This window comes from Protopterus annectens, chromosome 6.part0, assembly GCF_019279795.1.
Source record: "Protopterus annectens isolate FY-2018-M chromosome 6.part0, PAN1.0, whole genome shotgun sequence".
NCBI lineage: Eukaryota > Metazoa > Chordata > Ceratodontiformes > Protopteridae > Protopterus > Protopterus annectens.
The window spans coordinates 1932969907-1932997842 of record NC_056737.1 but is presented as its reverse complement, the minus strand read 5'-3'; the positions used below and the strand labels follow the sequence as shown (position 1 = coordinate 1932997842).

Sequence of the window (27936 nt, the reverse complement as noted above, 5' to 3'; positions counted from 1 at the left end):
ATAAATCTCTAAAGAGATTACTCTGTTATGAGATGGAGAGGAATAAGAGAGTTCAGTCAGAGAGAAGAGGAACTTTTAAATGTAGAAGCTGTAATTACTGCATCTACATGCTCAATAGCAACAGCTTTACCCATCCTACTACTAAGAAAGTGCACGAGTTGAAACACTATTCAGACTGTAAACCAGGGACTTGATATATTTTGCCTATTGTTCTAAGTGTCCTGCATTTTATGCAGAAAGACAAATTGTACAGTGAGAGAGTGTGTCAGAGAACATCTATATGCCATCATCAAAGAGGATGAGAGTAACGTATTGGCTAGACACGTCCTCAGCAGCGGCCTATCCCATCATTTTGTGTTTCTAGTTTTAGAACTGGTTAATAGAAGTGCTAGACTGGGAAATTTTAAGAACTATACTGAAAATTTGGAGATGAAATGGATAATTAGGCTGCAGGCAGATAAGACATTTGGTTTGAATGATTGGGTATCCTTGAAGACATTTTTAATAGACAGACCTCTGAGCCATTAGAGATACTAATTTATGCACTTTATAGATGGACAAATGTAGCTATGGGATCCCCCTTTTTTAGATAGAAATAGAAATATAATATAATATATTAGTTTGGGATTATGTGTACTTATATATACATATAAGTTTTAGGTTGTGGATTTTAACATTAGTTAGTATAAGCCATTCATTAAGAAATTATATATGCATTTTTCATGTTTTAGATGTTTTCTTGTGCCTAGTTAATAAAACAGTTAACATATCAGTGTTTATAGTTTTGTTTTTGTTTTGCTGCCACCTACTGTTTTAAATGGGAGCTAGTAATTAATGTGTTGTGGATTAGTTGCTCGAGAATGCTAATCAATGTATTTTCAGTTATCTATTTAATTCACTATGGTGCTATTATGGTAATTTATTATGTTAAATGAATTTTATGCATATACTTTTTTTATTTACATGGCTAGGGCATTTTAAATGTTTGGCGCACCGATTTATGTATCCATAATGTATATGTTTTATTGACTGGATAATTGTTTAATGAGATGTTCTTTCAATGTGTATTAAAAGACAGGTATGATGATGGCAGTTATGGCTGAGGAAGCGTCCTTGTCAGACGCAAAAGCGCTTGCATTGGTTTGTGTTATTATTTAATCTTTTCAGTACTGGAACCATGTTTGCTACTTCACTGTGATTTTATTTACTGTTTGTTTAAGTAGTTTATTGTATACAAATACATCAGGATGAATGGCAGGAACATTGAACTTAAATTATCTAACTGACTGACTACATACTTGCATGCTGTCACTCTGGCTGCTCAGTCAAAATGGCACTCTTGCTTGCACATGCTCAGTACTTATATGCACGTGCCCACTGACTGGAATGCTTCTTACAGGTACATCACACACTCTGATCTACAAGCAAGTGAGGCTTTTGATACTATTACTTTTATGGAACAGAAACAGCTATTGAAGCCTTGAAACCTTTCTTGAATGGCAACACCTGATGAGACCTTACTACTTCTACCTTTATGGGACAGGAGAAGCAAGTGAGACTATAATACCACTACCTCTGTGGGAGAGGAGCAGCTTGTGAGGCCTTACTACCTGTACCTTTGTAAAGCAGGTGAAGCTGGTGAGATATTTCCTAACTCTGCCTCTGTGGCACAGGGGCTGGAAGTAAGGCCTGATACCTCTGCATTTATGAAATAGGCCAGCTTTGATTGGGCCTTCTGCTACAGAATGTGTACAGTGTAATAGATCGCTGAACAGCAGTGCTCTCTTTTTTGAAATCAACAAAGAGAATAGTAAAGACAAAAATGGCATACAACTAACAAAAAAGAAAAAAAAAGGACAAAAAATAATAGTAAGGCAGTATTAAGTCACATGATGATGCGTCAGTGTCGTATTATTCTTCAGATCGTTACCTCTGGAGATGGAAGCACAGTAGGGATTTTGCCATCAATTGTACTCCGTAGTAGCTTGTCTCCCAGGATCTGCTTCAGAATCTCTGCCATGACTGTTTGCTGCTCGACACTGCAGTGATTCTCAATGGACAGTATGACAGGGTATTCTGATACCTGAAGAGAAAGATCTCAGTTAATTATCCTCAGTTAGATACCACTGAAAATAATGTAGTGTCACTCTTAAGCATGTTTGTCTTTGTGTAAGGAGGAGTTTACACCTGTTTTCATTTAAAAATACAAATTCAGCACTGCTAGTGTCATTACAAATGTAAAACGCCACATGTCTATTAAGGTAGAGGAAAAGGAGCAAACAATTAATACTATCATACAGAAGACAAAATACTGTGATTACATAAACATTTCTAATTTTGTCACTTACCAGATATGACAATAGGTGATCTAATGTCACTGGTTAAGAAAATGAAACAGCGTGGACAAGATTCAAACCATATAGCACAGGCTCTCCACATCAAGAAGTAATTTTATTTTGAGCATTCATTTCTTCCTCCCTCAGATTTTTTGTTTCATTTATTTAGGTTCTTTGACTCTGAATGCTACTTGGTGAAGCCTCACCTCACAATCCAGTGCAAGTTTACATTTTCATCCCTCATACTCAACCCTAAAAGACAACACACTCTACACTGTAAAACTGAAATTATAGTAAATCAGAGCAACTCTTGATGCCTTTACCTGTGTGGGACAGGTCAGCTGTGATCAGGCCTTCTGATAACAGAGCTGTACAGGCAGATCACTTTGTGTTCAACCTTAGTCTGTTTACATAACACATCAAATCTGGGCCAGTCAGATAATGATATTATCTCACATGATATTTGTTACTAGGTTGATTTAGCTTATTGGGACTGGACATCAGTTCTTTTAACTGTCATTAAAAAGGGAAGTTCTAAAAAATATCTGTGAATTACTTAAGATGAACTATGTGCTTGTGAAAAAGAAATCTTCCAATGAAGGACAAAATGAAAGTGCTATTTTATTTAAACATGGTAGTAAACAGAATAAACTATATAAAATTGAAGCATGGCTGGAGGTGTTTGGCAAGCAAAGAATCTAGACTATAATATAAATACATAAAGAAAGAATTAACACCTAAGACAATGGGAAGAACTAGACCTAACCTTACTCACCAGGATGTGAGTAAAGTCTTTTTTTAATACTTAAGAAAGATAATAGTAAGGTTAGGAAAAAGAATAAAGGTAAACTCTATAATAATGCTGGCAACATTATAGGAATGTTCACAGATTGTATCAGTTGTAGTTGGGTGCACCTAGATTGGATATAAATTAGAGTGATATGGTGTCCAGCATTTATTTATGCTTTTGTGACAGAAAATGGAGTTAAGGGTTTTCTTAAAACCTTAAGGCTAATATTGTCAGTGGCCTGGATGATATTTCTAACTTAAGAGTTTAAGGCATTTACAGGAAGATCTAAAGCCCAGTCTTATGTTTGTTAGTGAGAAGTATTTTCATACCAGCAGAATATTGGCTGACTGGGAAAATGGTAATGGTAGTACCTATCTCTAAATGTAAAGATGATAGGATTTTTCGGAATGTTATAGGTCTTCTAGTCATCTTAGTAAACCAACAAAAATTACAGATTTTAGAGGCATATTAAGTCAACTTGGCTGAAATAATCCATTTCTTCAATATCAAGTAACATGTCCTAAGGCTTTTCTATAACCTCAGGCTTACTTATTTTCCTGGGATAATGTCTCTAACCAAAGATGCCGGCTTTCAGGTAATTGTTCTCTTCCTTTATATGAGTAAGGCCTTCTACACAGTAAATCTTTCACTTCTTGTCAATAAATAATGCATTTGAACACAGAAAGGAAGACTCTTGAATGGATATAGACTTCATTAAATGACAGAGATGGAGGGGCAAATTAAATGTTTACCTAGGTCTCCAAAACAATAACAATCCATCTTGGACCTCACTCTCTTTAACTTGTACATCAGCTACAGGATACTGTTGGATAACAAACTGTGCTGGTTGAGATAAAGTTTGGAACCACAGGGATTTATAAATAGACACACAGTAGCCTTTCAATTATTTGTGAACTATGTATCAGAATGGCCTACGACAAGTTTTAATATCTGGCAGATTTCTTCAATATACTTAAAAAAAAAAGAAAGTACACTGCTGAACTCAGTATGCAAGAATAAAGTTACCAACTGTGAATGCTCATAAACACTTGACAGTTTTTGTAGATGCAAAACTAAGTTTTAATCTTTATGTGAAGAAACATGTTCTTTCAGCAAAGATGAAGCTGTGTCTCTAGCCTGATACTTAAACAAAAACTTCTTTATTAAACCATAGTGATAATACAATATTAATATAACATAATCTTGTAAAGCTGGAAATCGATATGGAACATTTAAAGAGCAAGAAATATAAAACTGTTGTGTAACTTGGGGTACATCATCACACATTCGTTTTCAAACCTGCCTTTGTTAATGCAGTCTTCCTAGAACAGACGTCCTGCACACAGTCTTCAATCTGTTATTAGAAGTCTCAGAGCTCCTGAACAGCCATCCTTTATATCCTTAGTATAAGAAATGCATCATGTCAGTATCTGAAACACCTCAGTTGTATTACCAGTTGGAATAATTGTGAAATGCCATATAATTGAAAACTATTTTCCACTCTGTTAAAGATAGTAGCTCTTAATACATTTAAAAGCAAGTTACTATCATCTTAGCATGCATAATATGAGTAAAAATAAATATCTTGATCTTCTGAAACATAACTAATTTTGCATCACTACTTGACTCTTCTAATATTCTAACCTGCCTCCACAGTACGTGTGTCTATAGACCAGTACTCCGCACACTTTAATCACACAGAAAATTAAATATCTGAATTACGAAGAAACCTTCATCTGTTCTTACCCCCCTGTGGAATAATACAATTACATTTTCAGAATTCAGTCTTTTTATTGGTGCTTCTCTTCTAGACTATATAAATGCTCAATCACTCCACAAGCAACTGTTGCCTAGAAACATCATGTTTAAAATTCCAGCCTTGCTATTCCCTTTGTTCTTTTACATGAAAATAACCGATGGATATCAAACAATGGCCTTCTAGCTAAAATCAGCAGTGTCCTTCCCTTGCCTTATATTGCAAAATAATCCAAATTTCTTTTCAAGCAAGTCAGTGAAATTAAGCATATAACCTTGCTGACTAGCAGTACTTCCAGAGTAATAACATCATTTGTATTAGTCTATGACTTCAGTCTGCACAACCAGTCATCAAAGCTACTCAACCCTGGCTGAGCAACAACATTCAAATTCACATTTCCTTTGTGCATTTACAAATCTGCTCAACAGCAAACCAGCAGGAGGCATTAACAATGTTCCCTTGGAGGACTTAGAATACCGCTATCCATTAGTCATTATGCAGTAAGGCTATATGACTGGTGTCAAGAAACCCGTTCAGAATAATTAGCATTCTCCCACCTTTTACAAATCTAGATCAATCTGTTGCTATAGCAAATATATATTTGGAGAGTACCATTCCCAGAAGAGACTAGCTATGAGCATCCTCAACTTATACTCTTAGAATTAAGTTCAGAGTAAACATGCTCCCTCAGTCTCAAACTAGTAAATAAGTGTGTCCATGTAACTTACATTCTCAGCTTCCTTCATTTATCAAAAAATAACATTCCTTGCTCTGCAAATAATAGAAAACTCCCTTCCGAAGTGCCAGCCTTGATAGAAAACTCTGACAGCACAGTTTCAGTATATTTTTTAAGTGCTTTAGTCACAATCTCAAAATGTATACAGAACAAACACAATTATTGAAATGAGCACATTACTGCAACTAATCACATGATCCTGTTCAAACCAATCATCCTCTCAGATAAACCACATTAAAATGTGTACTTAAGCATTCAAACCACATCAACTGTAGTTAAAAACTCTACTAATATCTATTAATTCTTAATTCCAATATATTTCTAATTGTAACAGAATCATTGATGACTGTAAACTCTCTCACATTCAACTACCATTCTAATCCACATTTCACCAAGACACCTTCAAAATTGTGCCCTGTGTTGTCTAATTCTACACAATCTAGAACAAAAAAAGCAAACTTTCAAAAACCTTTAACTACTACTGACTATCTATGCTTGTTTCTTTCTAATGTATAGCAATGTAGATGTATCTGTTCTTTCAATTTACTCATTCTCTTCTGCACATAAAACGCTCTACACTTGTCAGACATGGCTTAATAAATTATTCTTCTTGAAAGGAAATTATAATATTTTTTGGGCTAATGACCTGATTACATTGTCAGCTAACACAGTGAGTCCAACGCTAATGAATTTACTGATAGCAGATTTACCTGTTTACTTTTAACTCATGTTGAGAGAAACAACATAAACATATTCCAAAAACATCTTTTAATTGTGAGACGTCTTGTTAGCTCTATCTTAAGCCCAGAAATATTAAATCCTTCAGTGAGCAGTGAGGCCCTTTAAAATATTCCGATCATCAGGTATTACATTTGTAATACTTGCACTGTCTGTGCTGTACCCTAGGGCTAAAGAACAGGTTCATTTTGTGGAATTATCCATTTGCATTCCATTCTTTGGATGAGCTGTTAAACCAAGGCTTCATCTGCCTGAGTTGATACTAGCTTGTGTGGATGTAAAATGTTGCATGGTACTCAGTGGAAAGAGTAGGAGAAATGCCCTGGTGCCCTGACCAAATTTTATTTATTTTATTTATTTAATTATTTGCAGTTGGTTTACCAGGATAGTCCATTGGGTCAAGATGAACCCGTTTTTCAATGGAGTCCCGGGGAGAAAAGCTCCAAAAACAAGCAAGGTTACAATAAGGTTTTAGGTTACAATCATTACAAATATTACAGACTGGAGCAAAAAACATTACAAATAGTACAGACTAGTGTAAAACATTACAGATGCTACAGACTAGTAAAAAAAGAACATTACAGTATAAAAACTGAGAAGCCATTACATCTTAAGGAAGCATGCACTTAAGAGGTGCATTCTAATATATTCTTTGTAAATAGCTTAGTATGTACAAGGGAAGGATGTATGAGTTAGGAGAGAAAGTAAAATGGAAATTGCCAGTGTAAAGAGGGGGAGAGAAAAGTAAGATGGAAATTGCCAGTGTAAAGAGGGGAAAAGATCATGTGGGGTGGGAGCAGGAGCATTCCCACTGTGATATTAGATGTGAGTGAAGAGATTTTTTGAATAGAAAGCGGTTAGAGGTCGTACGAATGGATGGTGGTAGGGAGTTCCAGAGACATGCTAGACCATAAGATAGTAGGTTTTTACCTGGGGGACAAGATGGTTTATACAATTCTATTAGGTTTTGGTTGTTAGATCTTAGTAATCTGTCAGGGAGGTGCATTTTAAAGGCAATGGAAAGGGAGGGGCAGAGGGAGGGGTTGAAAATGAGCTTGTGTGCAAGAGTAAGTTGAGTGTAGGTGAGATGATTGGACAGTTCTAGACATTTTAGCTTGTGGAGAGATGAACAGTGGTGGGTGGAGGATGTATGCCTGGTAGTGAACTTGGCAATTTTGTTGTAGCAAGAGGAAAGTTGTGTTTTAAGGGAAGATTGTAGGCTAGTTAGGAGTGGGGCTCCATAGAGGAGGGAGGGGATAAGAAATGTGGTAGAGAGAGTGATTTTAGTGGAGGGTGTGAGATAACGATTTTGTAGAGCATGCCAAGTTTTTGGTGGGTTTTTTTGATATTTAGTTGAAGGTGGGAATTGAATTTAAGCTGACTGTCAATTTGGACCTCTAGTACCTCTGATACCAATTCAAGAGATGTGTTGTTATGGCTAGTGATAGAGAATGTGTTTGTATTGAAAGAGGTGACTTTAGAGGGAGTAAATACCATTAATTTGGCTTTAGAGGCATTAAGTGCTAGGTGATTTTTTTTCATCCATTGTTCAGTGGTTGAGAATGCATCTTGTGTAAGCTTTAGGAGTGTAGGGATGGAGGTGGCAGAACAGATAATAGTTGAATCATCTGCGTATTGGATGATATTTGAGAAAGGGATAGAGTTGCGGAAGTCGTTTATAAATATATTAAAGAGGAGGGGACCCAGTATGGATCCCTGGGGAACTCCAGTTGGGGTGTTAAGGAATGAGGAGGTGGCCTTTTTCCATTTTACTGCTTGATATCTATTGGATAAGTAGCTGGAGAACCAGTTCAGAGAGGAAGGTGATAGGATAAGCTTAGAGAGTTTAGTTAGAAGTAGATTGTGAGAGATAGTGTCAAAGGCCTTAGAAAGGTCAAGTAGGAGGGTAGAAACAATGTGGCCAGAATCCCGGGCTTTATTCACAGTTTCCAGGAAGGAGAGGAGGGCTATCATAGTGCTGTGACTGGGTCTAAATCCATGTTGTGTGGGAGTTAGTAGGTGATTGTCTAAGAGATGTGGTAGGAGTTGTAGATGGATACACTTTTCTAGGAGTTTAGAGATGGGAGACAGGATAGCGATGGGACGGAAATTAGTAATATTGTTATTGTTGCCACCTTTATGTAAAGGTATGATAAAAGCCTTTTTCCAAATTTGGGGTACTATGCTTTCTTGGATAGAGCGGTGGATTAGAATGCTGATGGGGTATGCAATGGTTTCGGCAGCTATGCTAAGAAAGTATGAAGGAATGTTATCGGGGGCATTAGAGCATGGCTTCAGTTTCTGAAGGAGTTTTTTATGGTAGATGTGGGTATAGGTTTTAATGAGAAAGGTGGGGAGTGGGAAGAGGGGGTATTTGAGGGTAGTGGTGATGGAGAAGAAATGAGAGGAGAAGCAGAAGTGGAGGGTAGAGTGTTAGTAGAGGAGGATGGGGGTGAAGTGGAGGGTGTGGTGATGTTAGAGAATGATGAGGTCAATTTGGAAATAGAACCAATGAAAAAAGAGTTAAATTGTGCAGCCAAATCTATGTCAGGAGCATTGGGGTCTGGGCTGGGGTTGTCTGTTTTGCTGGGATTGAGGAGGGTGGAGATTCCTTTCCAGAATTTTTGAGGGTTTGTTTTATTGTTGTTTTGGAGTATGGAGAAGTAATTCTGTCGATCAGTGATGAGCTTTTCTACTTTGTTTCTAAGTGTTTTGTATTCATTATGGGTTGGGGGAGTCCAATTTTTCTGGTAATGTGCCCAAGCTTTATCTCTGTGGCGCATGGTTGCTAGTGTGTTTTTGGTTAGCCAAGGGGCAGTTTTGATTTTTGTTCTTTTTGTCTTTTTGGGAGCATGGTGGTCTAGGAGGTTTAAGAAAGTTGAGTTGAAGTGGGCAACTGCATTTTCTAGAGGTAGAGTTTTTAGAGTGTTCCAGTTTATTGCTTTTAGAGAGTTAGAAAAGGTAATGGGGTTGAAGTTTTTTTGGTTGCGAGTAGTAATATAATTGTGAGTAAGGTGTAAGGGTGAAGGGAGTCGATGTGTGAAGGTGGGTAAGTGGTCACTAAGGGGATCGGGAAGGGTACCACTGTCAGAGAAATAATGGGGATGAGAGAGATTAAAATCCAGTCTAGGGTACTACCACTGGAGAGGTTTTTTTTGAGGGGCGAGTTATGGAGTTGATTAGCTGTCAGAAATTAAATTTTCCCTAGTCATTATGAATACCACCTCAGGTCTCCCCTGAAAATGGACAGCTGACCTGGTGGCACTAACCTGGTCAACAAAGTATAAGTACATGCATACATACATACATACATGCATACATGAATAAATAAATAAATTGTTGACAAACTTTAAACCTGAAATCAAAATGGGTATAGTTATTGCCTCTAGAAACTGTAACTTATTTGAAAGTTGTACTGACAAATTCTTTATACTGAAACACCTAGTTCATATTTAGTCTTCATAATCCAATATTAATGTAGCATAACCACTTGTATTTTTATAATGTTGGATAAAATAACTAAATGATTTCTATTAAAGGGTTTGTAATTTTCCAGTTTTTTTTGTGTATATGCATCATCAATTTGAGGTGGGAAGCCACTAGGAGTGTGTGTGTGTGTGTGTGTGTGTGTGTGTGTGTGTGTGTGTGTGTGTGTGTGTGTGTGTGTGTGTGTGTGTGTGTGTGTGTGTGTGTGTGTGTGTGTGTGTGTGTGTGTGTGTGTGTGTGTGTGTGTGTGTGTGTGTGTGTGTGTGTGTATACGCACACTCATGTATATGTGGAGAGTATAGTGTAAGAGTATGTTGCTGTCTATTTGTCATGTGTGTGTGTTTGTACAATAAACTTGCACTACAGACTTACACAGGTTGGTATAGTATTCACCTGAAATGTTGTTTAAACTGCTCAAGTAAGCAATTCGTGGACATGCAGAGTATTATTTAATGCAATTGAACACTACACAGAATTATGTTTGACTGAACTGATTTTTGCAGAGCATTGCCACTCACCTTGTCTGAGTAACACAAATCAAACTGCTGCAGGGCTGTGAATTCCAGGTATGTTTGTTCTACAGAAGACTCAGGGGAACTAATAGCTTTTTAATACTTTTAAAGATCCACTTTTGATTGAAAGGTTGGCTTGATTGTTCTATAGAAAGGGTGCTCCATATGGGAAGACCAACTAATACTAAATGCTGTAGAAAGAAGTATCACCCATGGGCAAAAATGTTTTTCATAGCAGGTTGTGGAAACTTGGGATATAACACTACAGGAAGTAAAATATTTCTTCTGTTGGATCCTTCAAAATAGACTGGACACGTTTTTGGGTGGCAGAAAAATATATGGATAGTTTATGGCAAATGGTAGGGAAATCATGCATACTATAACTCTCATTTAAGACATCTCTAATTAGAATAATGAAATTAATGAAGTATCAGAGCAGGGAAGTCTTCCCATTACATGCACGGTTTAGCAATCTCAGAAATGGTACACTTAGAAATGCAGAGATGTGGGATTGCAAGGAGAAACGCATTTAGAAGTTTTTCTTTTTTAGTATTACATTAGTGAATGTGTTTTTTATGCAATCAGGAGCTGATGGGTTACATCTTAGCTTAAAGTGATATATATGTATGCATGTTGTATGTATGCAGGAAATCCTGGGGAGAAAAAGTGACTAATTTATAACATAGAAAAAGGGATATCACCTCCTCCTGACAGGTACAATATATTGAAAATATTATTCTGCCTCTTGGTTTCAGGATTCAGGATTTGGAATCATTCTTTTACATTGGAACACAAACACTATTATATCAGTTTTGAGAAGTAAGGGTCCAAATGGACAGATGTGCAAGTTAAGAAATAAAAAACTGAAATATTCTCAATGTATTTTACAATATATATAATACTACTATGACAATGAGAAGTTCTGGGTTTCTGCAAAATGGGAAAAGGGGTTGAGGATGGATGGATGGATGGATGGATGGATGGATGGATGGATGGATGGATGGATGGATGGATGGATGGATGGATGGATGAATGGATGGATGGATGGATGGATGGATGGATGGATGGATGGATGGATGGATGGATGGATGGATGGATTATGTGACAGAGAAAGATATTTTGCAAAAGCTGCAACCACTGTGAACTGGAAGGTAGAGTGAAACATTTTATAACTAACTGTGGTTTATGGACAGGGTTTTGGGAATGGAACATGAAGCTGTTTTATTTCTGGGCAAGAAATATATGCCACTTCCTTTGTCTCCACAAGGGAGACATGTTATGGGAAGGACATTCATGCACAATTAGAATATGACCTACTGGGAATTTCAGCTGCCTCTAAAAAGAGTCCATGAACCCTGCAGACACTGTTTTTTCAAATCTGCAGACTAACAGCCCTCTCCCCTAAATGGGAACATCACCAATATACTCTAACAAAAGCTAATGACTCCCCAAACAACAAAGGTCACAACTATCATTCAGCATCCTCCTTTCAAATTACCTAAGCAAGACTCCTTCACAGCCTTAGCAAGCCATCTTACTTTGAAGACCTCCACCTAATACCTCTGATCTCTCTCTCCACTCCCTCTCTCTGGAACCAACCACCACAATCCCCCTCCTCCCCCCACCAGCACCACCATCAGAATAAACATTACTGCACCTTTTCTATCACTGGATGCAAAGTACGGTAATTCTTGCCTTCTGTATTAAAAGGTATTCAGTGTATTCATAATCTTCACTCTCAACTAAAAATACCTTTCCAACTGTACTATTTGTTTCTGATTCTACTCCTCTGGAATTACCTAACTCTACTTTAAACCTTTCAGTCTACTTTTTCTCTGCCAATTCATTTATAAAAAATCCTCACCTTAGGATCAACAGCCCCCTTATTTTTTCCCTGTTTCTTTATCTTCTCTTTTATTTCCTTCTGACTATCCCCCTCTTCATCTTTCTCCTCCTCCTCCTCTTCCATCCTCTTACACACATTTGTAAATATTGTATATGCTATATCATAATGATTATATGTTTACTCATCTTCTTAGCAATCTGTTACTTTTTGGCTGATTCATATCACATTTGCCTTTACTTATGTCAATAAGTTATTCATAGACAGTGTTTCTTATACTCTGTATGTCTTGCTTTTTTTCTTTGTATCCTGTGATGGCTTGAAAATATTTAATTTGAGATTCTTAACAGTATATCATACGCTAGTACAATCCATCACAGAAAAATATGTATAGACTGTGGAAGAACAAGCCCAAAAGAAATGGAGACACATGAGATAAGTAATTATCAATAAGAATTCGTGCTGCTTAAAAAATTACTAAACAAGCTATTTATTTATTTAACATTTTTTACTGGGAAAGTCTGACTGGAACAGAGTCCATTTTCTGTGGAGGCCCAAAGAGAAACACTCCAGATGCATGTTTTTGGAATATGGGTGGAAACTGGAGCTCCTGGAGGAAACCCACATGAACGCAGGGAGGATATGGAGACTCTGCATAGAAGGTACCCCAGCTGAGAATCGAACCGAAAAACCTCTTGCTGTGAGGCTGTGATGCTACCAGCCCATCTATCTGGAATTTTGTAAATAATCATATGTCATTTGTGAATATTGATATAATATATACAGAACTGTATGTTATGTACTGAGCTTCAAGGATGTGTCAACAGTGTACCCTGCTGGAAAAGAACAGAAATGTATATAAACTATATACCTCTGCAGATGTATGTTTTAATAGCAGAAACTGGAACATACAGAGTTAACTTGAAGAACTTCAAGAAAATAAGTGGAAATTGTTTTACGATTGTGTTGTCTCAGTTTCAGTGCAGCAAGCAGACACAATGTCTAGAGCTAGAGGTTTGCCTATTGTCTTGAAACAGAAATAATTACTAGGTTTCAAATGTAAAAGTGTTTTTATTGCTCTATGACTTACTAGCAGCTGCACACTTCTGAAAGATATGTATTTTTTTTCACAGAGGCGTTAAATTCTAAGTATCTGTTTAGCCTGGGAACTGAAGTCAGGTGGCAAAGAGTGATGTCATCTGAGCTAACCCAGCACTAATGTTGATTATTAATTTAAGAACTCTCTCAGAGAAAGTCTGTGCATTTTGTATCTTGTCTTTGACCTGGAAACATCCATCATCAGTACTTCTGCAGGTGTGTTGCTCTGTAAGTAAGTCCAGGGTGCAGTAATATCTCTTAGATATAGATAGGTATATAGTAAAGATTAGTTAAGATGTTTTATGTATTTATTTGAGACTGTTCTGCAATGTTGTTTTAAAATATTCATATGATTCTGACCTCTGTAGTTACTGTGTTGATTGAGTATTGTCTTGTTCTTTTATTATTCATTATTAAATATATTTAAACCTATCTTTGTGGCTGATATTTGTGAGACATATTTAAGGTCTTAGAGTACTTGTATATGTATTTGGTGACACTGTAAAGGCCACTCTTAAATAGCCTTGGTCTTGGTCACACTTACCATTTGAATAATAGTAACATTACACAGTAGGATTGGGCACCCTTTGTAAGGGCCTAAGAGAAGCTGATAAGTAGTGGTTGGTGGTAGTGATAACTACCTTATAGTCTGGGAAGAAGGGGGCATAGCTAGTAAACCTGTGCCAGCCCTCCACAGGAGTGTCTGCATGTTTAATATAAATCAAATCTCAAAGTGTGTGTGTGTGTGTGTGTGTGTGTGTGTGTGTGTGTGTGTGTGTGTGTGTGTGTGTGTGTGTGTGTGTGTGTGTGTGTGTGCGCGTGTGTGTCAGCTACTTGGGCAGGGACATGAAGTACTGGTTGGACAGAGAGTGGTCTGGAGGTTTTGGCTTGACCACTCAGCTGAGATCTTAATCCTATATCTGTGCCAGTGGAGAGTCTTAGTGGGGATCTGGAGAAAGAGGCAGAAACCAGCCCCAGACTGACTGTGATCGCTGTGTTCTCTTAAGGGAAATTGTACTTTGCTGTGTGTGTACTTGTCATCCTCCCATTGTGTATGTCCCTCACTGGTGCTAGTAGTGAGGATTGAGACTCCTTGATTACTGGGCCAGTGTAAGGGCATCACATATTAATTGATGGCAGTGGTGGGATACCCAAATCACATATTAATTGGGTGATAATGGTGATATAGCCACATTGCATATTAATTGAATTGTAGTGGTGTGAATATTGAATTCCTGTAGCCAGTGTACAGTGGTCACTAAAGGTGTTTGTACTCTCCATCAGCTATGCAGTGAATATTCAGAGTTCATATCACAATTGTTTTATTTATTTTGTTAGCTTAGTCAGGAAGAGCAGGAAAGCATGTCAGCAGAGGAGTATGGCAAGCTGACAAGGAGCCAGTTGGCTGAAATGTGCCAGTCTAAAGGACTGGTGCATGCCAACCTGATGGAAGCACACATGATTGCAACTTTAGTCACAGCTGCATCACAGAATAGCAACCAGGAGGACAAGTAAACTGCCCTTGGGAATGTACAACTCTCAGAAAATGGACAGCTCAACTTTTCACAGAGGATATAAAAATACGTCTGGAGTTAAAGAGACTTGAGTTGGAGGCCAAGTATTTGGAACTAGAAACAGCAGAAAGAGACTGAGACATCTGGAGGCTGAGAAAAATGAGAAATTGCGATGTCTGCAGGCTGAGGAGAATAAGAGGCAGAGGCAACATGAAAAGGAGATGCTGACTCTTTGCCAGAGTCATGGAGGTAATGGGGAAGGAAGTAATCGAACCCCAAAAGCAACAACGGTCAGTACATTTCTTCCACAATTTACAGAGGGAGATAATTTTGATAGTTCGTTCATATGTTTGAGAGGGTATGTAAACAGTATAATGTTGACCAAGGCCTCTGGGTATGGTTCCTGACCCCGTTACTCCATGGTAAAGCTGTAACTATAATTTCTATACTGTCTAATACTGATTGTTTAAATTATAATGTTCTAAAGAACTGTTTGCTAAAATATTTTTAAGTTAATACCTGAAGCTTTTAGGAAAAAGTTTTGTGTGCATAGACGCAAGGCAGATGAAAATGTGTGTAAATATGTTGCTGAACTAAGCACTTATTTTCATAGATGGGTGAGTGTATGTCAAGTCACCACTTTTGTAGAGTTGGCAGACCTTTTAGTGAGGGAACAAACCCTTAGCACTTTGCCTGATGACATGAGAATCTGGTTAGCTGATAGATAATGCACTACTGCAGATGAGTTGAGGAAGAAGGAAGACCAATACCTAGCAAACAGGGCATCATTGCACAGAAAAGGGACACTCAGTGCTGCTCTTGGGTCTAAGGGAACCCATGGTGGGCAGCCCAGACTGCCCCTACAGAGTCTGCCAGTGGCAGGGGAAGCCACTAGTCCAGGTACATGTCTAGGACCAGAGGTTAAATGTTTTAAATGCAACCAGTGGGGCCATGTAGCATATAGATGTCCACAGTAGCAAGTTGGGGAACAAAAGGTGGGAGAACCAGTAAGTGGGAGAGGCAAAATGCTAAAAATAAGTTGTCTTGAGACAAAAAGGGTACCAAACTACCACAAGAGGTTATATCCCATCTTAGTGAATGGGAAAGAGGCCATGGCTAAGAGAGACACAGCCTCTGACCTAACCATTGTAAAGCCTGCAATGGTTACAGAGGAGCACTACTTACTTGGGGAGTCTACTCCAGTCAGAGTCTTAGGAGAGACCCCAGTCCAAAATACATTTGGCTGGGGTTCACCTTGACTGGGATGGTGGAAAAGGAAAGCACGAAACACGTTGGATAAAAAAACTTTATATAACGCAAAGCTTTCAGGAAGAACCTTTTCTCAATACTGAATACAACCGTGTAAAAAAGCAAGTGCTTATATACAAGCCAAAGAACACATGACCGCAGCCAAAGTCATGTGACATACTTTACAAAAATACATTGTATTAATACATAAAATACACATATAAATTCTGAAAAAAGTATATGTACCTATATAAATTCTAGAAAAATACACATTCTAAAAAAATTCTAAAAATTATATATATATATATATATATATATATATATATATATATATATATATATGAAGTATAAAATATATACAACATAAAATGTAATATATTCAAATAATTACTTCACATTACGCTGTAATCTAGTAAGAATGGGCTTAATGCTAACAGTATTATTAATGCCTGGATCATGATCAGCTCTAAAACGAATAATCCACTGGTATTCCTTGGTTTCAAGATAATTATTCATATCACCCCCTCGGCTTAAAGGTGTCACTAAATCTATAACTCTAAACTTAAAAGCATGTAAATCCCCATGTAATTGTATATGTTTGAATAAGGCATTATTGGCATATTGCCTTCTTATTTCTGACTTATGCTCAATAATCCTATCTTTGAGCCTACGTGTTGTTTTGCCAACATAATAGGACTGACAGGCAACACATGTTGCCAAATACACCACATTAGTTGAGTTGCAGTTAGCTTTAATATTAAATTTATACGTATATTTAGTGCATGGATGGATATAAAAAGCAGAAGCTGTGGTATCAATTAAATCCACACAACATGAACAATTATGACACTTATAGGTGCCACAACCAGAGATCTGACATACGGAATTATCCAATTCCAAGGTAGGCGAGCGGAAATCCTTATAACATAGCAAACTTTTGAGATTTCTCATGTTCCTGTAACTAAAAAATGGTTTGTTAGCTAATATTCTAGAGACATCCGGAGACGCCATTAGAACTGGCCAATACTTGTATATTACTCTTTTAACTAGAGCAATCTTACTAGCAAAGGTAGTGACATACCTAATTAGATTACTTACATTAACCTTCTGTACTATAGCAGTTTGAATTTCACTTTGTACATTATATGTGTTCCTAAAATATGGTAAATACAAACTACACCTATTAAATATAACAAAATCCTTAAGCTGCCTCGGCATAATATTATCATAACCACAATCAATAAACTCTTGATATATTTCCAACAATTGCATATTAAATAGCTCATCCCTAGTATTAAGCCGGCTGGCCCTAATAAACTGGGATTTAACTACACCCCCGGAAAACATGTTGGGCATGCATGCTACTCGCATGTATATATCTTCCAATATGTGTCTGCTTCTTATAGATAGTAGTGTTAAGAGACCCATCATTTAAAAAAACTTTAACATCCAGGAATATAGCTTCACTTCTGGAAATAGTTGGGCATGCATGCTACTCGCATGTATATATCTTCCAATATGTTAGCATTAAGCCCATTCTTACTAGATTACAGCGTAATGTGAAGTAATTATTTGAATATATTACATTTTATGTTGTATATATTTTATACTTCATATATATATATATATATATATATATATATATATATATATATATATATAATTTTTAGAATTTTTTTAGAATGTGTATTTTTCTAGAATTTATATAGGTACATATACTTTTTTCAGAATTTATATGTGTATTTTATGTATTAATACAATGTATTTTTGTAAAGTATGTCACATGACTTTGGCTGCGGTCATGTGTTCTTGGGCTTGTATATAAGCACTTGCTTTTTTACATGGTTGTATTCAGTATTGAGAAAGGGTTCTTCCCGAAAGCTTTGCGTTATATAAAGTTTTTTTATCCAACGTGTTTCGTGCTTTTTTGGAGTTTTTCAGCTATCTACGTTGTTCTTATGGTGGAAAAGGAAGCCAGCAAGTAGGTGTGTTTGAGTTGAGTCTCTATCACGAAATCGAACTTCCAAAATGTCGAACACCATAAGTTCAAACTTGGAAGATCAAATTCGGATAACATCGACACTTCGAAACAGCAAATTTTTTCCCAGGGAAAAAATTTGCTGTTCTGAAAAACACACACATAACACAATCACACCAAACACCTTCAAAACCTACACTAAACCTAACATACACCACTATCTATGCACTATCCTTAACCCAGCCCTAACCCTAAAGTCCGTCACTACCGCACACTTACCTGACCCGTGCCCTAACCCTAAAGTCCGTCACTACCGCACACTTACCTGACCTGCGCCCTAACCCTAAAGTCCGTCACTACCGCACACTTACCTGACCGGCACCCTAACCCTAAAGTCCATCACTATCGCACACTTACCTGACCCGTGCCCTAACCCTAAAGTCCGTCACTACCCGTTCGTACACTTACCTTGACCCGGTCCAAAAATGCCAAAGCCGCAGAAACGGCCAACTGAATTCTTTCCCTGGGAACGAATTTGGGTTTCCACGGCTTTGACATTCTCAACTTTCGAACTACCAAGTTCAGCCTTCCAGTATTCGGTGTTTACAACATTCGATTTCATGATATAGACCAGTTTGAGGATATCCCTGCATATGTCCTGATAGGGAATGATTTTGATAATGCAGTACCATGTGTGCATGCAGTTACATGCAGTCAGGCTTGGAGACAAGCGTGTGGGTCTGGTAGCCTGGGGCAGACCCAGACAGACCACACACTTGCAGCCAGGACTGGTGAAGTGGTTACTTCAGGGAGGGAGCTACTCTGTAGCAGTGAGACTGAAGGTGAGCCACAGCTGCTTGTGGGTACTGATATTCCCTTGGACAGAGTGACTGCAAGGGCAAAGGTGAGTGGTAGTACCTGGGCTGACAGTGAGGCACTGCTGTCAGAGAATACCAGACTTCCTGTGAATGGGTAGCTGCGAAGGGTTACTAAGAGCAAGATGAGACAGGCTCAGCTCTCAGACCCTACATTACAAGGCCTGAGGGAGGTAGCTAGTGAGGCACCTGATTCTCAAGAGAAGGGGAATCTGTATACTGGGACAAAGGGTTACTATATACAGAGTGGAGCCCTGAGGGAGGGCTAGAGGGCTAAAGAATACAGCAGTTGGTAGTGCCCAGAGCCTACCATCTGGCACTTCTAGCCATAGCCCACGATATTCCCTTTGCAGGTCATCCCTCTGGCACTTCTAGCCATAGCCCATGATATTAACTTTGCAGATCATATGGGCATAAAACGTACAAAGAGACCTATTATTCAATAGTTGGAGAGTGAGTGTCTGCAGTTAATGTACCTGATTGGTCTGGTTGCTCTTTGAGGCATCTACCGAAAAAAGTCTACAAGCATCATGTTGCAACATCTGGGACAAGACTGTGGTTCACCAAATAGGCTGTGGCCTGCTTCTCTTATTGGGATTGGTGCTAACATTTTGCTTCTGGTGAGAAAAAAAGCAAAGGATTATTGTATTCCAACAGAGTGAAGCTGTGGTGAGACCAGCATTAGTAGTAGCCAGGCAGTAGCCATTCATGCAACATCTCCCCTCTTTTCATCATTCTTGACAAGCTAATTCTTTGTTTTCAGTAATTACTGCTTGATTTGTTTCTAACTTCAGAATATCTTCCTAAATACTTTATCCTTAAATTTTCAGGGTCTATGTACTAGTTTCTCCTCAAGTGTTTGCCAGTGTTCTGTACAGACTCAGACACCTTGAGTGACATTTTTCCTGAAAAAGCACAATTTAAATTTCTCCAATATCTAGTTGCACAAAGCGCAGTTAGCTTGCAGTGACAAGCACTGTCCACATAGTTGCAAACCAGTTACCCATGACAGTGATTGATATTCTCACTCCAACAGTGTAATCAATAAAAAAGGGTCTGTTGCTATGGATATGAACTTTCCTACTGTCTCCGTTACTGGCTTGGTGGATATGGGCATCTTGAGGCAATATAGAAATTGCCTCATGTTTACTGACAACCAGTTAATTCTCAAACAAACTGATATGGTATGCGAGAGATATATTTACACAACATCACTGGAGGCAAAGCTCTCACATAAAAGTACTCCTAATGTCAATAAGGTTGTCAGTAGTACACATGCTGCACCCATCACGCACAATTCAAAGCAGACATATAGACCCACATATACTGAAGCACTTACATGTAACCTTCCTAAACTACAAAGACCTGCTAGACAAAGTACACATAAGAAATATCCTCAGCAACCCCAAACACACTCTTTCAGAACAACACCCACATCAACCCGTAGAGCTAGAGCTCATGGAGCCTCTACCTCTAAGCCCATAAGGCAAGTCAACACACAATCCAACATTCTAGTCATTGAAGACTCCATCGTTAGACACACTAATGTCTCACTCACCAGGCTGAGTAAGGAGAAAGTTACAGTTAGTTGCTTATCAGGGGATAGGATCCACCACATTACGCATGCACTCAGGTCATTGGACCACAATTACCAATATGACTCAGTCACAGTCCACGTGGGAGTAACTGACCTGAGACATACCTCCCTAGACTATATGAAGAGTGACATCATAGAGATCTCGGAATATGTGTCTCAGGCTGGTATGAGCCTAGCATTGAGCAGCATTTTACCTTCTCCAAGGATGATGCCACAATACGAACAAAAGATGATTGACTTTAATAATTAGCTTAGTTTTTGGTGTCAGAAATTCTAAGAGGGTGCAATATTTGTCAGCATGGAAGGATATGGTCAACAGACCATGCTGCTTTGCCAGGGATGGTCTGCACCTCTCCCCTCTAGGCTTTCAAATATTAGCTAAAACATTGTCTTCCCCCATAGTGCCTTTTGTAGGCAATACCAAACTGAAAGTACTTCCGACATAGCAAATCAAAACCAAGAAAATCTAAAGGTATTACTGCTCAATGCTAGGAACCTAAACAAAAAACTCCACTTCATGAAAGCTCTCTTTACCCTAGAGAATGCTGATGTCTGTGCGGTCTCTGAGATGTGGTTTAAAGCTGCAGAGAGCACACCAGCAGTGCAAGGTTATAATGCCTTCCATACATTTAGACCAGCTACTTCACAGGCAGGGACTAAAGGTGGAGGTGTCTTTATTTACATCAAAAATAAATATAGTTCAAGGCTGGTCAAACAGGACAATGCACTTGAGCTGCTCTTTGTTCAAGTCACCATAGGTAAAATCCAATACCATTTCCTTTTAAGCTATACATCCCCCTCTATGACCCAGGAAACCCATACCATGTATTTAAACTTATTAGAAACACTAACCATCCAACCTAATACCATATTCATGGGTGACTAATTACCCCACTATTAACTGCAAATCCTATACGACATCAAATGTACATGCACAGAGATTCCTGGATTTTGTAAACACAAACTCCCTGAACCAGACAGTTAATACACCAACCAGGGAACCATACTGGATCTTGTCCTTACTAATATGGGAGAATGCTGCACTCCCCCTATTGTAATGCCTTCCCTGGTAAGGTCAGACCACAAAATGGCCTCCTTTGAAGTAAAAATAAAACCTGGACCCCAGCTCAACCAGGAATATTCAGGAACTATTCTAAGGCTTACCATCTGCTATAAACTGAGAACCTGGCAAAATGTCAAGCCCATATAAACCCTGAGAACACTTCTGCCTGTGCTCTACTGCTCACAGAAACCCTGTACAAGCATGTTAATAGCTGCATAGAGGCAGCTGTACCCACCAGGAAGAAGTACATAACTAACTCAAAAAACAAGCCACCGTGGTGGAATTACAAAATCAGTCGGATGTATAACAGGAGGAAGAAAATCATGGCAAAAATTAGGAGGTTCAGCATCCAAAATGATAAAAGCACTCTCATCAAACAAATAAATAAAGTCTACCAAAACCAAATTGGAGGTAAGTTTGGCCTCCTAGGCCAAGGACAACCACAAAGCATTCTTTAGCTATGTCCGCAACCTCAAAGGCAATACACAGTTGTGTACAGAGCTCATTGTAATGGAGCCACCTATACAAAGCCAGAAGATATAGCAAACCTCCTGGCTGATAAATTCAGCTTCAACTTTACTCTTCTCTCTCCCTCAACCTTCCCTCAGGAAATATCATGAAATGTAACTCCCCCTATTATCACTAGGGTACAGGTCCTTAATGCTCTCTCTAAGACCAAGAACACTGCATCAATGGGCCAAGACAATATCTCAGGATGCCTTCTAAATAGCATGAAGCATGACCTATCAGAGCCTCTGGAATTACTACTTAACTGTAGCCCCAAAATAGGTTTCATGCCTCATGAATGGAGAAAGGCAACAGTCATCCCTCTGCACAAAGGTGGGCCATCTACAGACCCTGGAAACTACAGACCCATAAGTCTCACTAGTCTTATACGTAAAGCCATGGAAAGAATTATCATGGAGATGATCACTAGAGATACAGTAAACCTCTAGACACTGCATCTAACCCAGTTTGGTTTCATCAAGGGCAGATCAACCTGATGGACTTCTTTGAGAAGGTCACTAAAGCAATGGATGAGGGCTACATCATTCACACTCCCTACCTTGACCTGGTCAAGGCATTTGACACAATACCCCACTTGGGCATTGTTGACAAACTCACAGACAGGACCTAGGAAGTTAGAATTGAGGAGTCCACCAATAGAAAGAGGCCAGTCACAAGTGGAGCCCCTCAGGGATCAGTCCTTGGACAGCTCCTTTTTGGAATTTATTTCTCAGAAGTCAAGGCCAATGTCAGTGGCCTCTGGCTGACTAAATTTGCAGATGATTGCAAATTAGGAGCTGTCATTGAATCTCACACTGACACAAATATTGTCCACAAGGGGCTGACACAGGCAAATAACTGGTGTCAGAGCCATGGACTAAAACTAAATGCCAAGAAATGCATAATAGTATCCTTTGGGAAGTCATCCATCCCTGGCAACTATCATATTGACAACATACCCCTTAGAGTTGACCCAGTAGTCAGAGACTTAGGGGCACACAGAGACAGTAATTTAGCCTTTGATCATCATGTATCTACAGTGGTGAGGAAATCATTCTATGTTGTATAACTTACAAACAAAGGTATGGCATCTAAGTTCAAGGAAGTCATTGTTCCACTGTATTCGGCATTCATCAGCCCTATCATTGAGTACAATGCACCCTTTGGTATGTATCTAACCAAGCATATCCAACAGCTGGAATGTCCACAGAGGTTCATCACTAAAAGAATACAGGGCATAAGTAATATGTCCTATGCAGACCACCTCAAGACCCTATTCCTGTATTCTGTCTCCTACAAGCTTTTGAGGGTAAATCTATACCTGGCATACAGGGCATTGTCAGACCCTATGCTGATGGACCTCCTGCATATCCACAAAACAAACAGTACCAGAACTACCCATTTTAAAGACTTAAACCTTGCCTGTGATACAAATAGGACCTGCTGGAGAGATAGGTATGTATCCCAGAGACTACCCCATCTATGGAACAGGCTCCCCATCCATGTGAAGCAGAGTTCCTCCATAACCCAATTCAAGTGCAACTTGGACAATTGGATAGGAAACCGGCAATTCATTCCTGGTTTGACACCTATGTCTTTAATGCAAACAGGTAACCTGCAAATGGTTCATCTCCCAGGCTTATGCTTACACTTATCAAGGGTATCAGAACGTGTCAGAGATTTGGGATGCATGGCTAGGCTTAAAAATGCCATTGTGGTCATTAGCCCAGTAAACACCTATGAACTCATGAACCTATAAGATATAAACCAACAACCACTGGTAGTGGTTTTCAATTTTAAGGAAAGTGAGAGATACTATGATAATCGTAGAGTGATTGTAAGACTGATCTCTGTTAAGTGGTGGTGGGGGGGGGGGGGTTATCCAGGAAGAAAGCATCATGAGAAATGCTGATGGTCTGCCATGACTGCCATAAGAAAAAGTCTGACTAGCCAACAAAGATGAATTTAATGGATGCGTACTATACATTGGTTATTGTGCGGTTAACAACAAATGATGCTATGCAAGAGGAATCCAGGAATGATCCATCCCTACTACTATTGCGGATGTGTAGACTAATTAAAGCAGTGACCAGAAGCACTGACTAGTCATCCTAGTCATGCTACTAGACAAGAGATGAGGTCCGTAGGTGAAGGAAAGTTATGTGGCTCCAGAGTAGTATTAACAGTCCAGCTCTGCAATTATATTCCAGACATAGCACCATTACAACCTCAAATCATACACATAAACACACAAAGACATACTCGGAGGCTCTGATCAAAAATCTACCAAAACAGCAGAGGCCACCAAAGCAGACACCCAAACAACCACCACCTCAGAACACAACACCTGCAACACATAGACCTCACAGTCAGAGTGTCAAACAGTCACAGCCCTTAAGGCCAAACACAATGCCAGACACACTAGTCATTGGTGACTCCATAGTCAGACACACTGACGTCCCGCTCACCAGACTGAGTAAGGAGAAGGTCACAGTAAGCTGCCTGTCGGGCTAGAATCCGCCACATAACGCAAGCACTCAGGTCTCTCAACAGCAAGTACAAATATGACTCAGTCATTGTCAACGCTGGTGTAAACGACCTGAGACGTACCTCCTTGGACTACATGAAAAGAGACATCGAGGAGCTCTCTGATTATGTAGCCCAGGCAGGTATGACCCTGACCTTGAGCAGTATCCTACCTTCACCAAGAGTGATGCCACAATACAGAGATAAGATGATCAGCTTTAACAATTGGCTTAAACACTGGTGTCATTCAAAGGGGATCCAGTATCTGTCTGCCTGGGATGAGCCACGCTGCTTCGCAAGGGACGGCTTGCACTTCTCACCCCTGGGATTCCGGATATTGGCAAAGGCTCTTGCCACCCCCATAGTGCCTTTTTTAGGCAAGGCTCAAATTCTAAACCTACCACCCTAGAACACAAAAAAGGAAAAAAACTAAGGGTAATGCTGCTCAATGCCAGAAGTCTAAATCTCAAAATGCACGCACTCGAGGCCCTTCTCAGTATGGAGAACATCGATGTCTGTGCTGTGACAGAAACCTGGTTCAAGGCTCCTGAGAGCACCCCACCGCTATCAGGTTTTACCTCATATCATGCGTTCCGGCCCAAAAATCCGGACAATACCAAGAAGGGGGGGGGTATCCATATTCATCAAGGACACCCACACCTCAAGACTGGTGGCAACACACGATGCATCGGAGACCATCCAGGTGCAATTAACCATAGGTAAGACTGCTCTGCAAATTGTAGCATGTTACAGGCCACCCTCACAAACTCAGGAACCTCACATGGCCTTCCTGAAAACACTAGAGGGGATAAATGTATCACCAAACACCATCATACTAGGTGACTTCAATTACCCAAATATAGACTGGGAACACTACTCAAGCCCAAACACCCTAGCCCAAAAGTTCCTGGAATTCATAAACTCAAATGCCATGGAACAACTAGTCACCATCCCCACAAGAGGAGATAACATACTTGATCTCATCATCACGAACATGGGAGCACAATGTTCAACACCGGAAGTATACCCCTCACTGGTGAGATCAGATCACAAACTAATCTCGCTGGAGGTCCTCATCCCACCCCCACCTGAAATAAAAAAGACCACAGTAAAGAACTTCTCAAAAGCCGACTTCACACTTCTAAAGACTAGTGTGGTCTCCTTTAAGGCCCCTGAGCCGGCGGAAAACAGTACTCAAGCCGCTGAATCACTTACAAACACCTTCTACCAGCACCTGCAGGACTGCATGGATAAGGCAATCCCAAACAAAACAAAGACTCTTAGTACCAAAGGCAAGCGTCCAGTCTGGTGGACCCCAGCCATAAACAAACTCTACAATAAAAGGAGGAAGCTACTACAAGATAGAGCAAAATCCTTAAAAGGTAAGACACCCTTGATCACTATAAGTAAAAACTAAGAGCTCTCATAAAATCATCCAAAGCAAATTTCGAGAGAAAAATAGCTAAAGACTCAAAAGACAATCATAAGGCCTTCTTTAGCTATGTTATAAACCTAGGAGGAAACTCCCAGATATGCTCAGAACTAGTTCAAAATGATGTGAAGATTACTGATCCTACAGACATTGCCAACATACTGGCTGACAGGTTCAGTGCAAACTTCTCCCTCCCCAAAAGGAGAGATATCTATACCAAACGATTGCAGCCCCCCAATCAGCCCCAGCGCCCAAGTGAGACCTGGACTCTCCAAAGCAAAAACCTCAGCATCCATGGGACCTGATGGTGTCCCCGGCTGTGTGCTCCACGAACTCAATGAGGAATTAAACCCACAGCTAGGACAGCTGTTTAATCAAAGTCTTACCTCTGGACACGCACCCAGGAGTGGCGCACTGCAACTGTGGTCCCACTTCACAAAGGCGGTGCCTCCACCGACCCTGGAAATTACCGGCCCATTAGCTTGACAAGCCTTATCTGCAAAGCCATGGAGAGGATCATAATGGACCTCATAAATAAAGACATAGGGAATTTGCAGACTTTGGATCCAACCCAGTTTGGCTTTGTCAAAGGCAGATCATGCCTTTTAAACTTGGTTGACTTCTTCGAAACAGTCACCAAAGCCATTGATGAGGGAAAGGCAGTCCATACAGCCTACCTCGATCTGGCTAAGGCCTTCGATACAATACCCCACTCGGGTATCATTGAAAAACTCATCAGCTTAAATGTTAACCCATACATCACAAGATGGGTTGCAAACTGGCTGAGTGACAGAACCCACAGGGTCAGAATTGCTGGCGCCATGTCAGACTCAAAGCCTGTCACAAGTGGTGTCCCACAGGGCTCAATCCTGGGCCCACTCTTGTTTGGCATCTACTTTTCCGAAGTACAAGCAAACACAGGAGGGTTATGGCTGACAAAGTTTGCAGATGACTGCAAACTGGGCGCCATAGTAGAAAACACATCTGACACAGATATCCTTCAGAAGGGTCTCACAGAAACGGATAACTGGTGCCAGAGCCACGGCCTGAAGCTAAATGCCAAAAAATGCATAGTCATACCCTTTGGGAAAAACAAGGTTACCCCTAGCTACCAAATAGGTGGCAATCCACTGAGTACAGAAGAAGTTATCAGGGACTTGGGGACCCAGGTTGATAGTAGTCTGTCATTCGACACCCATGTAGCTAAAGTAGTTAGGAAGACCTTCTACATTGCCCACCTTATCATGAAGGGATTCTCATCTAGATCAAGGGAGGTCATAGTCTCCCTTTACTCATCACTCATCAGACCAATGATTGAGTACAATGCCCCATTCGGGATGTATCTGACCCGACACTTGCAGCAGCTGGAGAGGCCACAAAAGTTCCTCACCAAAAGGATAAAGGGTCTCAAAAATCTGTCCTATGCTGCCCGACTGAAAGAACTCCAGCTCTATTCAGTCGCCACCGTTTGCTCAGAGGTGACCTTTGCCTAACATACAAGGCCATGTCAAACCCAGATTTGATGAATATGCTTTACCTCAAAAAAATCTAGATCCATCAGAGCCACAAGGGTGGGAGACTTAAACCTCGACACAGCTATTAATAGGACGTGCTGGAGGGATAGATTCATCACCCAAAGACTCCCTATGCTGTGGAACAAAATCCCGGTACATGTGAGGCAGAGCACCTCGCTGGCCTTGTTCAAGAGAAATCTTGACCAATGGATGGGAGATCGCAGATATACCCCAGGGATTACCTCAGTGTCACTGCTCGACAGAGGCACAGCAAAATAATGGGTATAGTTCCCCATACTAAAGGGGTGGCGTAAGCCACAAAACGATGGGCTAGGCTTGTAAATGCCCTCGGGTAGATAGCCTAGTATGAACCTATGAACTTATGAA

General features: G+C 39.7%; 1 protein-coding gene across 2 annotated transcripts in view; it reads right to left on the bottom strand.

The window, feature by feature from the left end:
• PLCD4 (phospholipase C delta 4) overlaps positions 1 to 27936 on the bottom strand; it is a 946362-nt gene that overhangs the window by 410308 nt on the left and 508118 nt on the right. For both annotated transcript variants that reach the window (XM_044075239.1, XM_044075240.1), the window contains one exon: positions 1931 to 2083. In XM_044075239.1, the coding sequence (XP_043931174.1) occupies positions 1931 to 2083 (153 nt within the window). The remainder of the gene's footprint in view (positions 1 to 1930; positions 2084 to 27936) is intronic.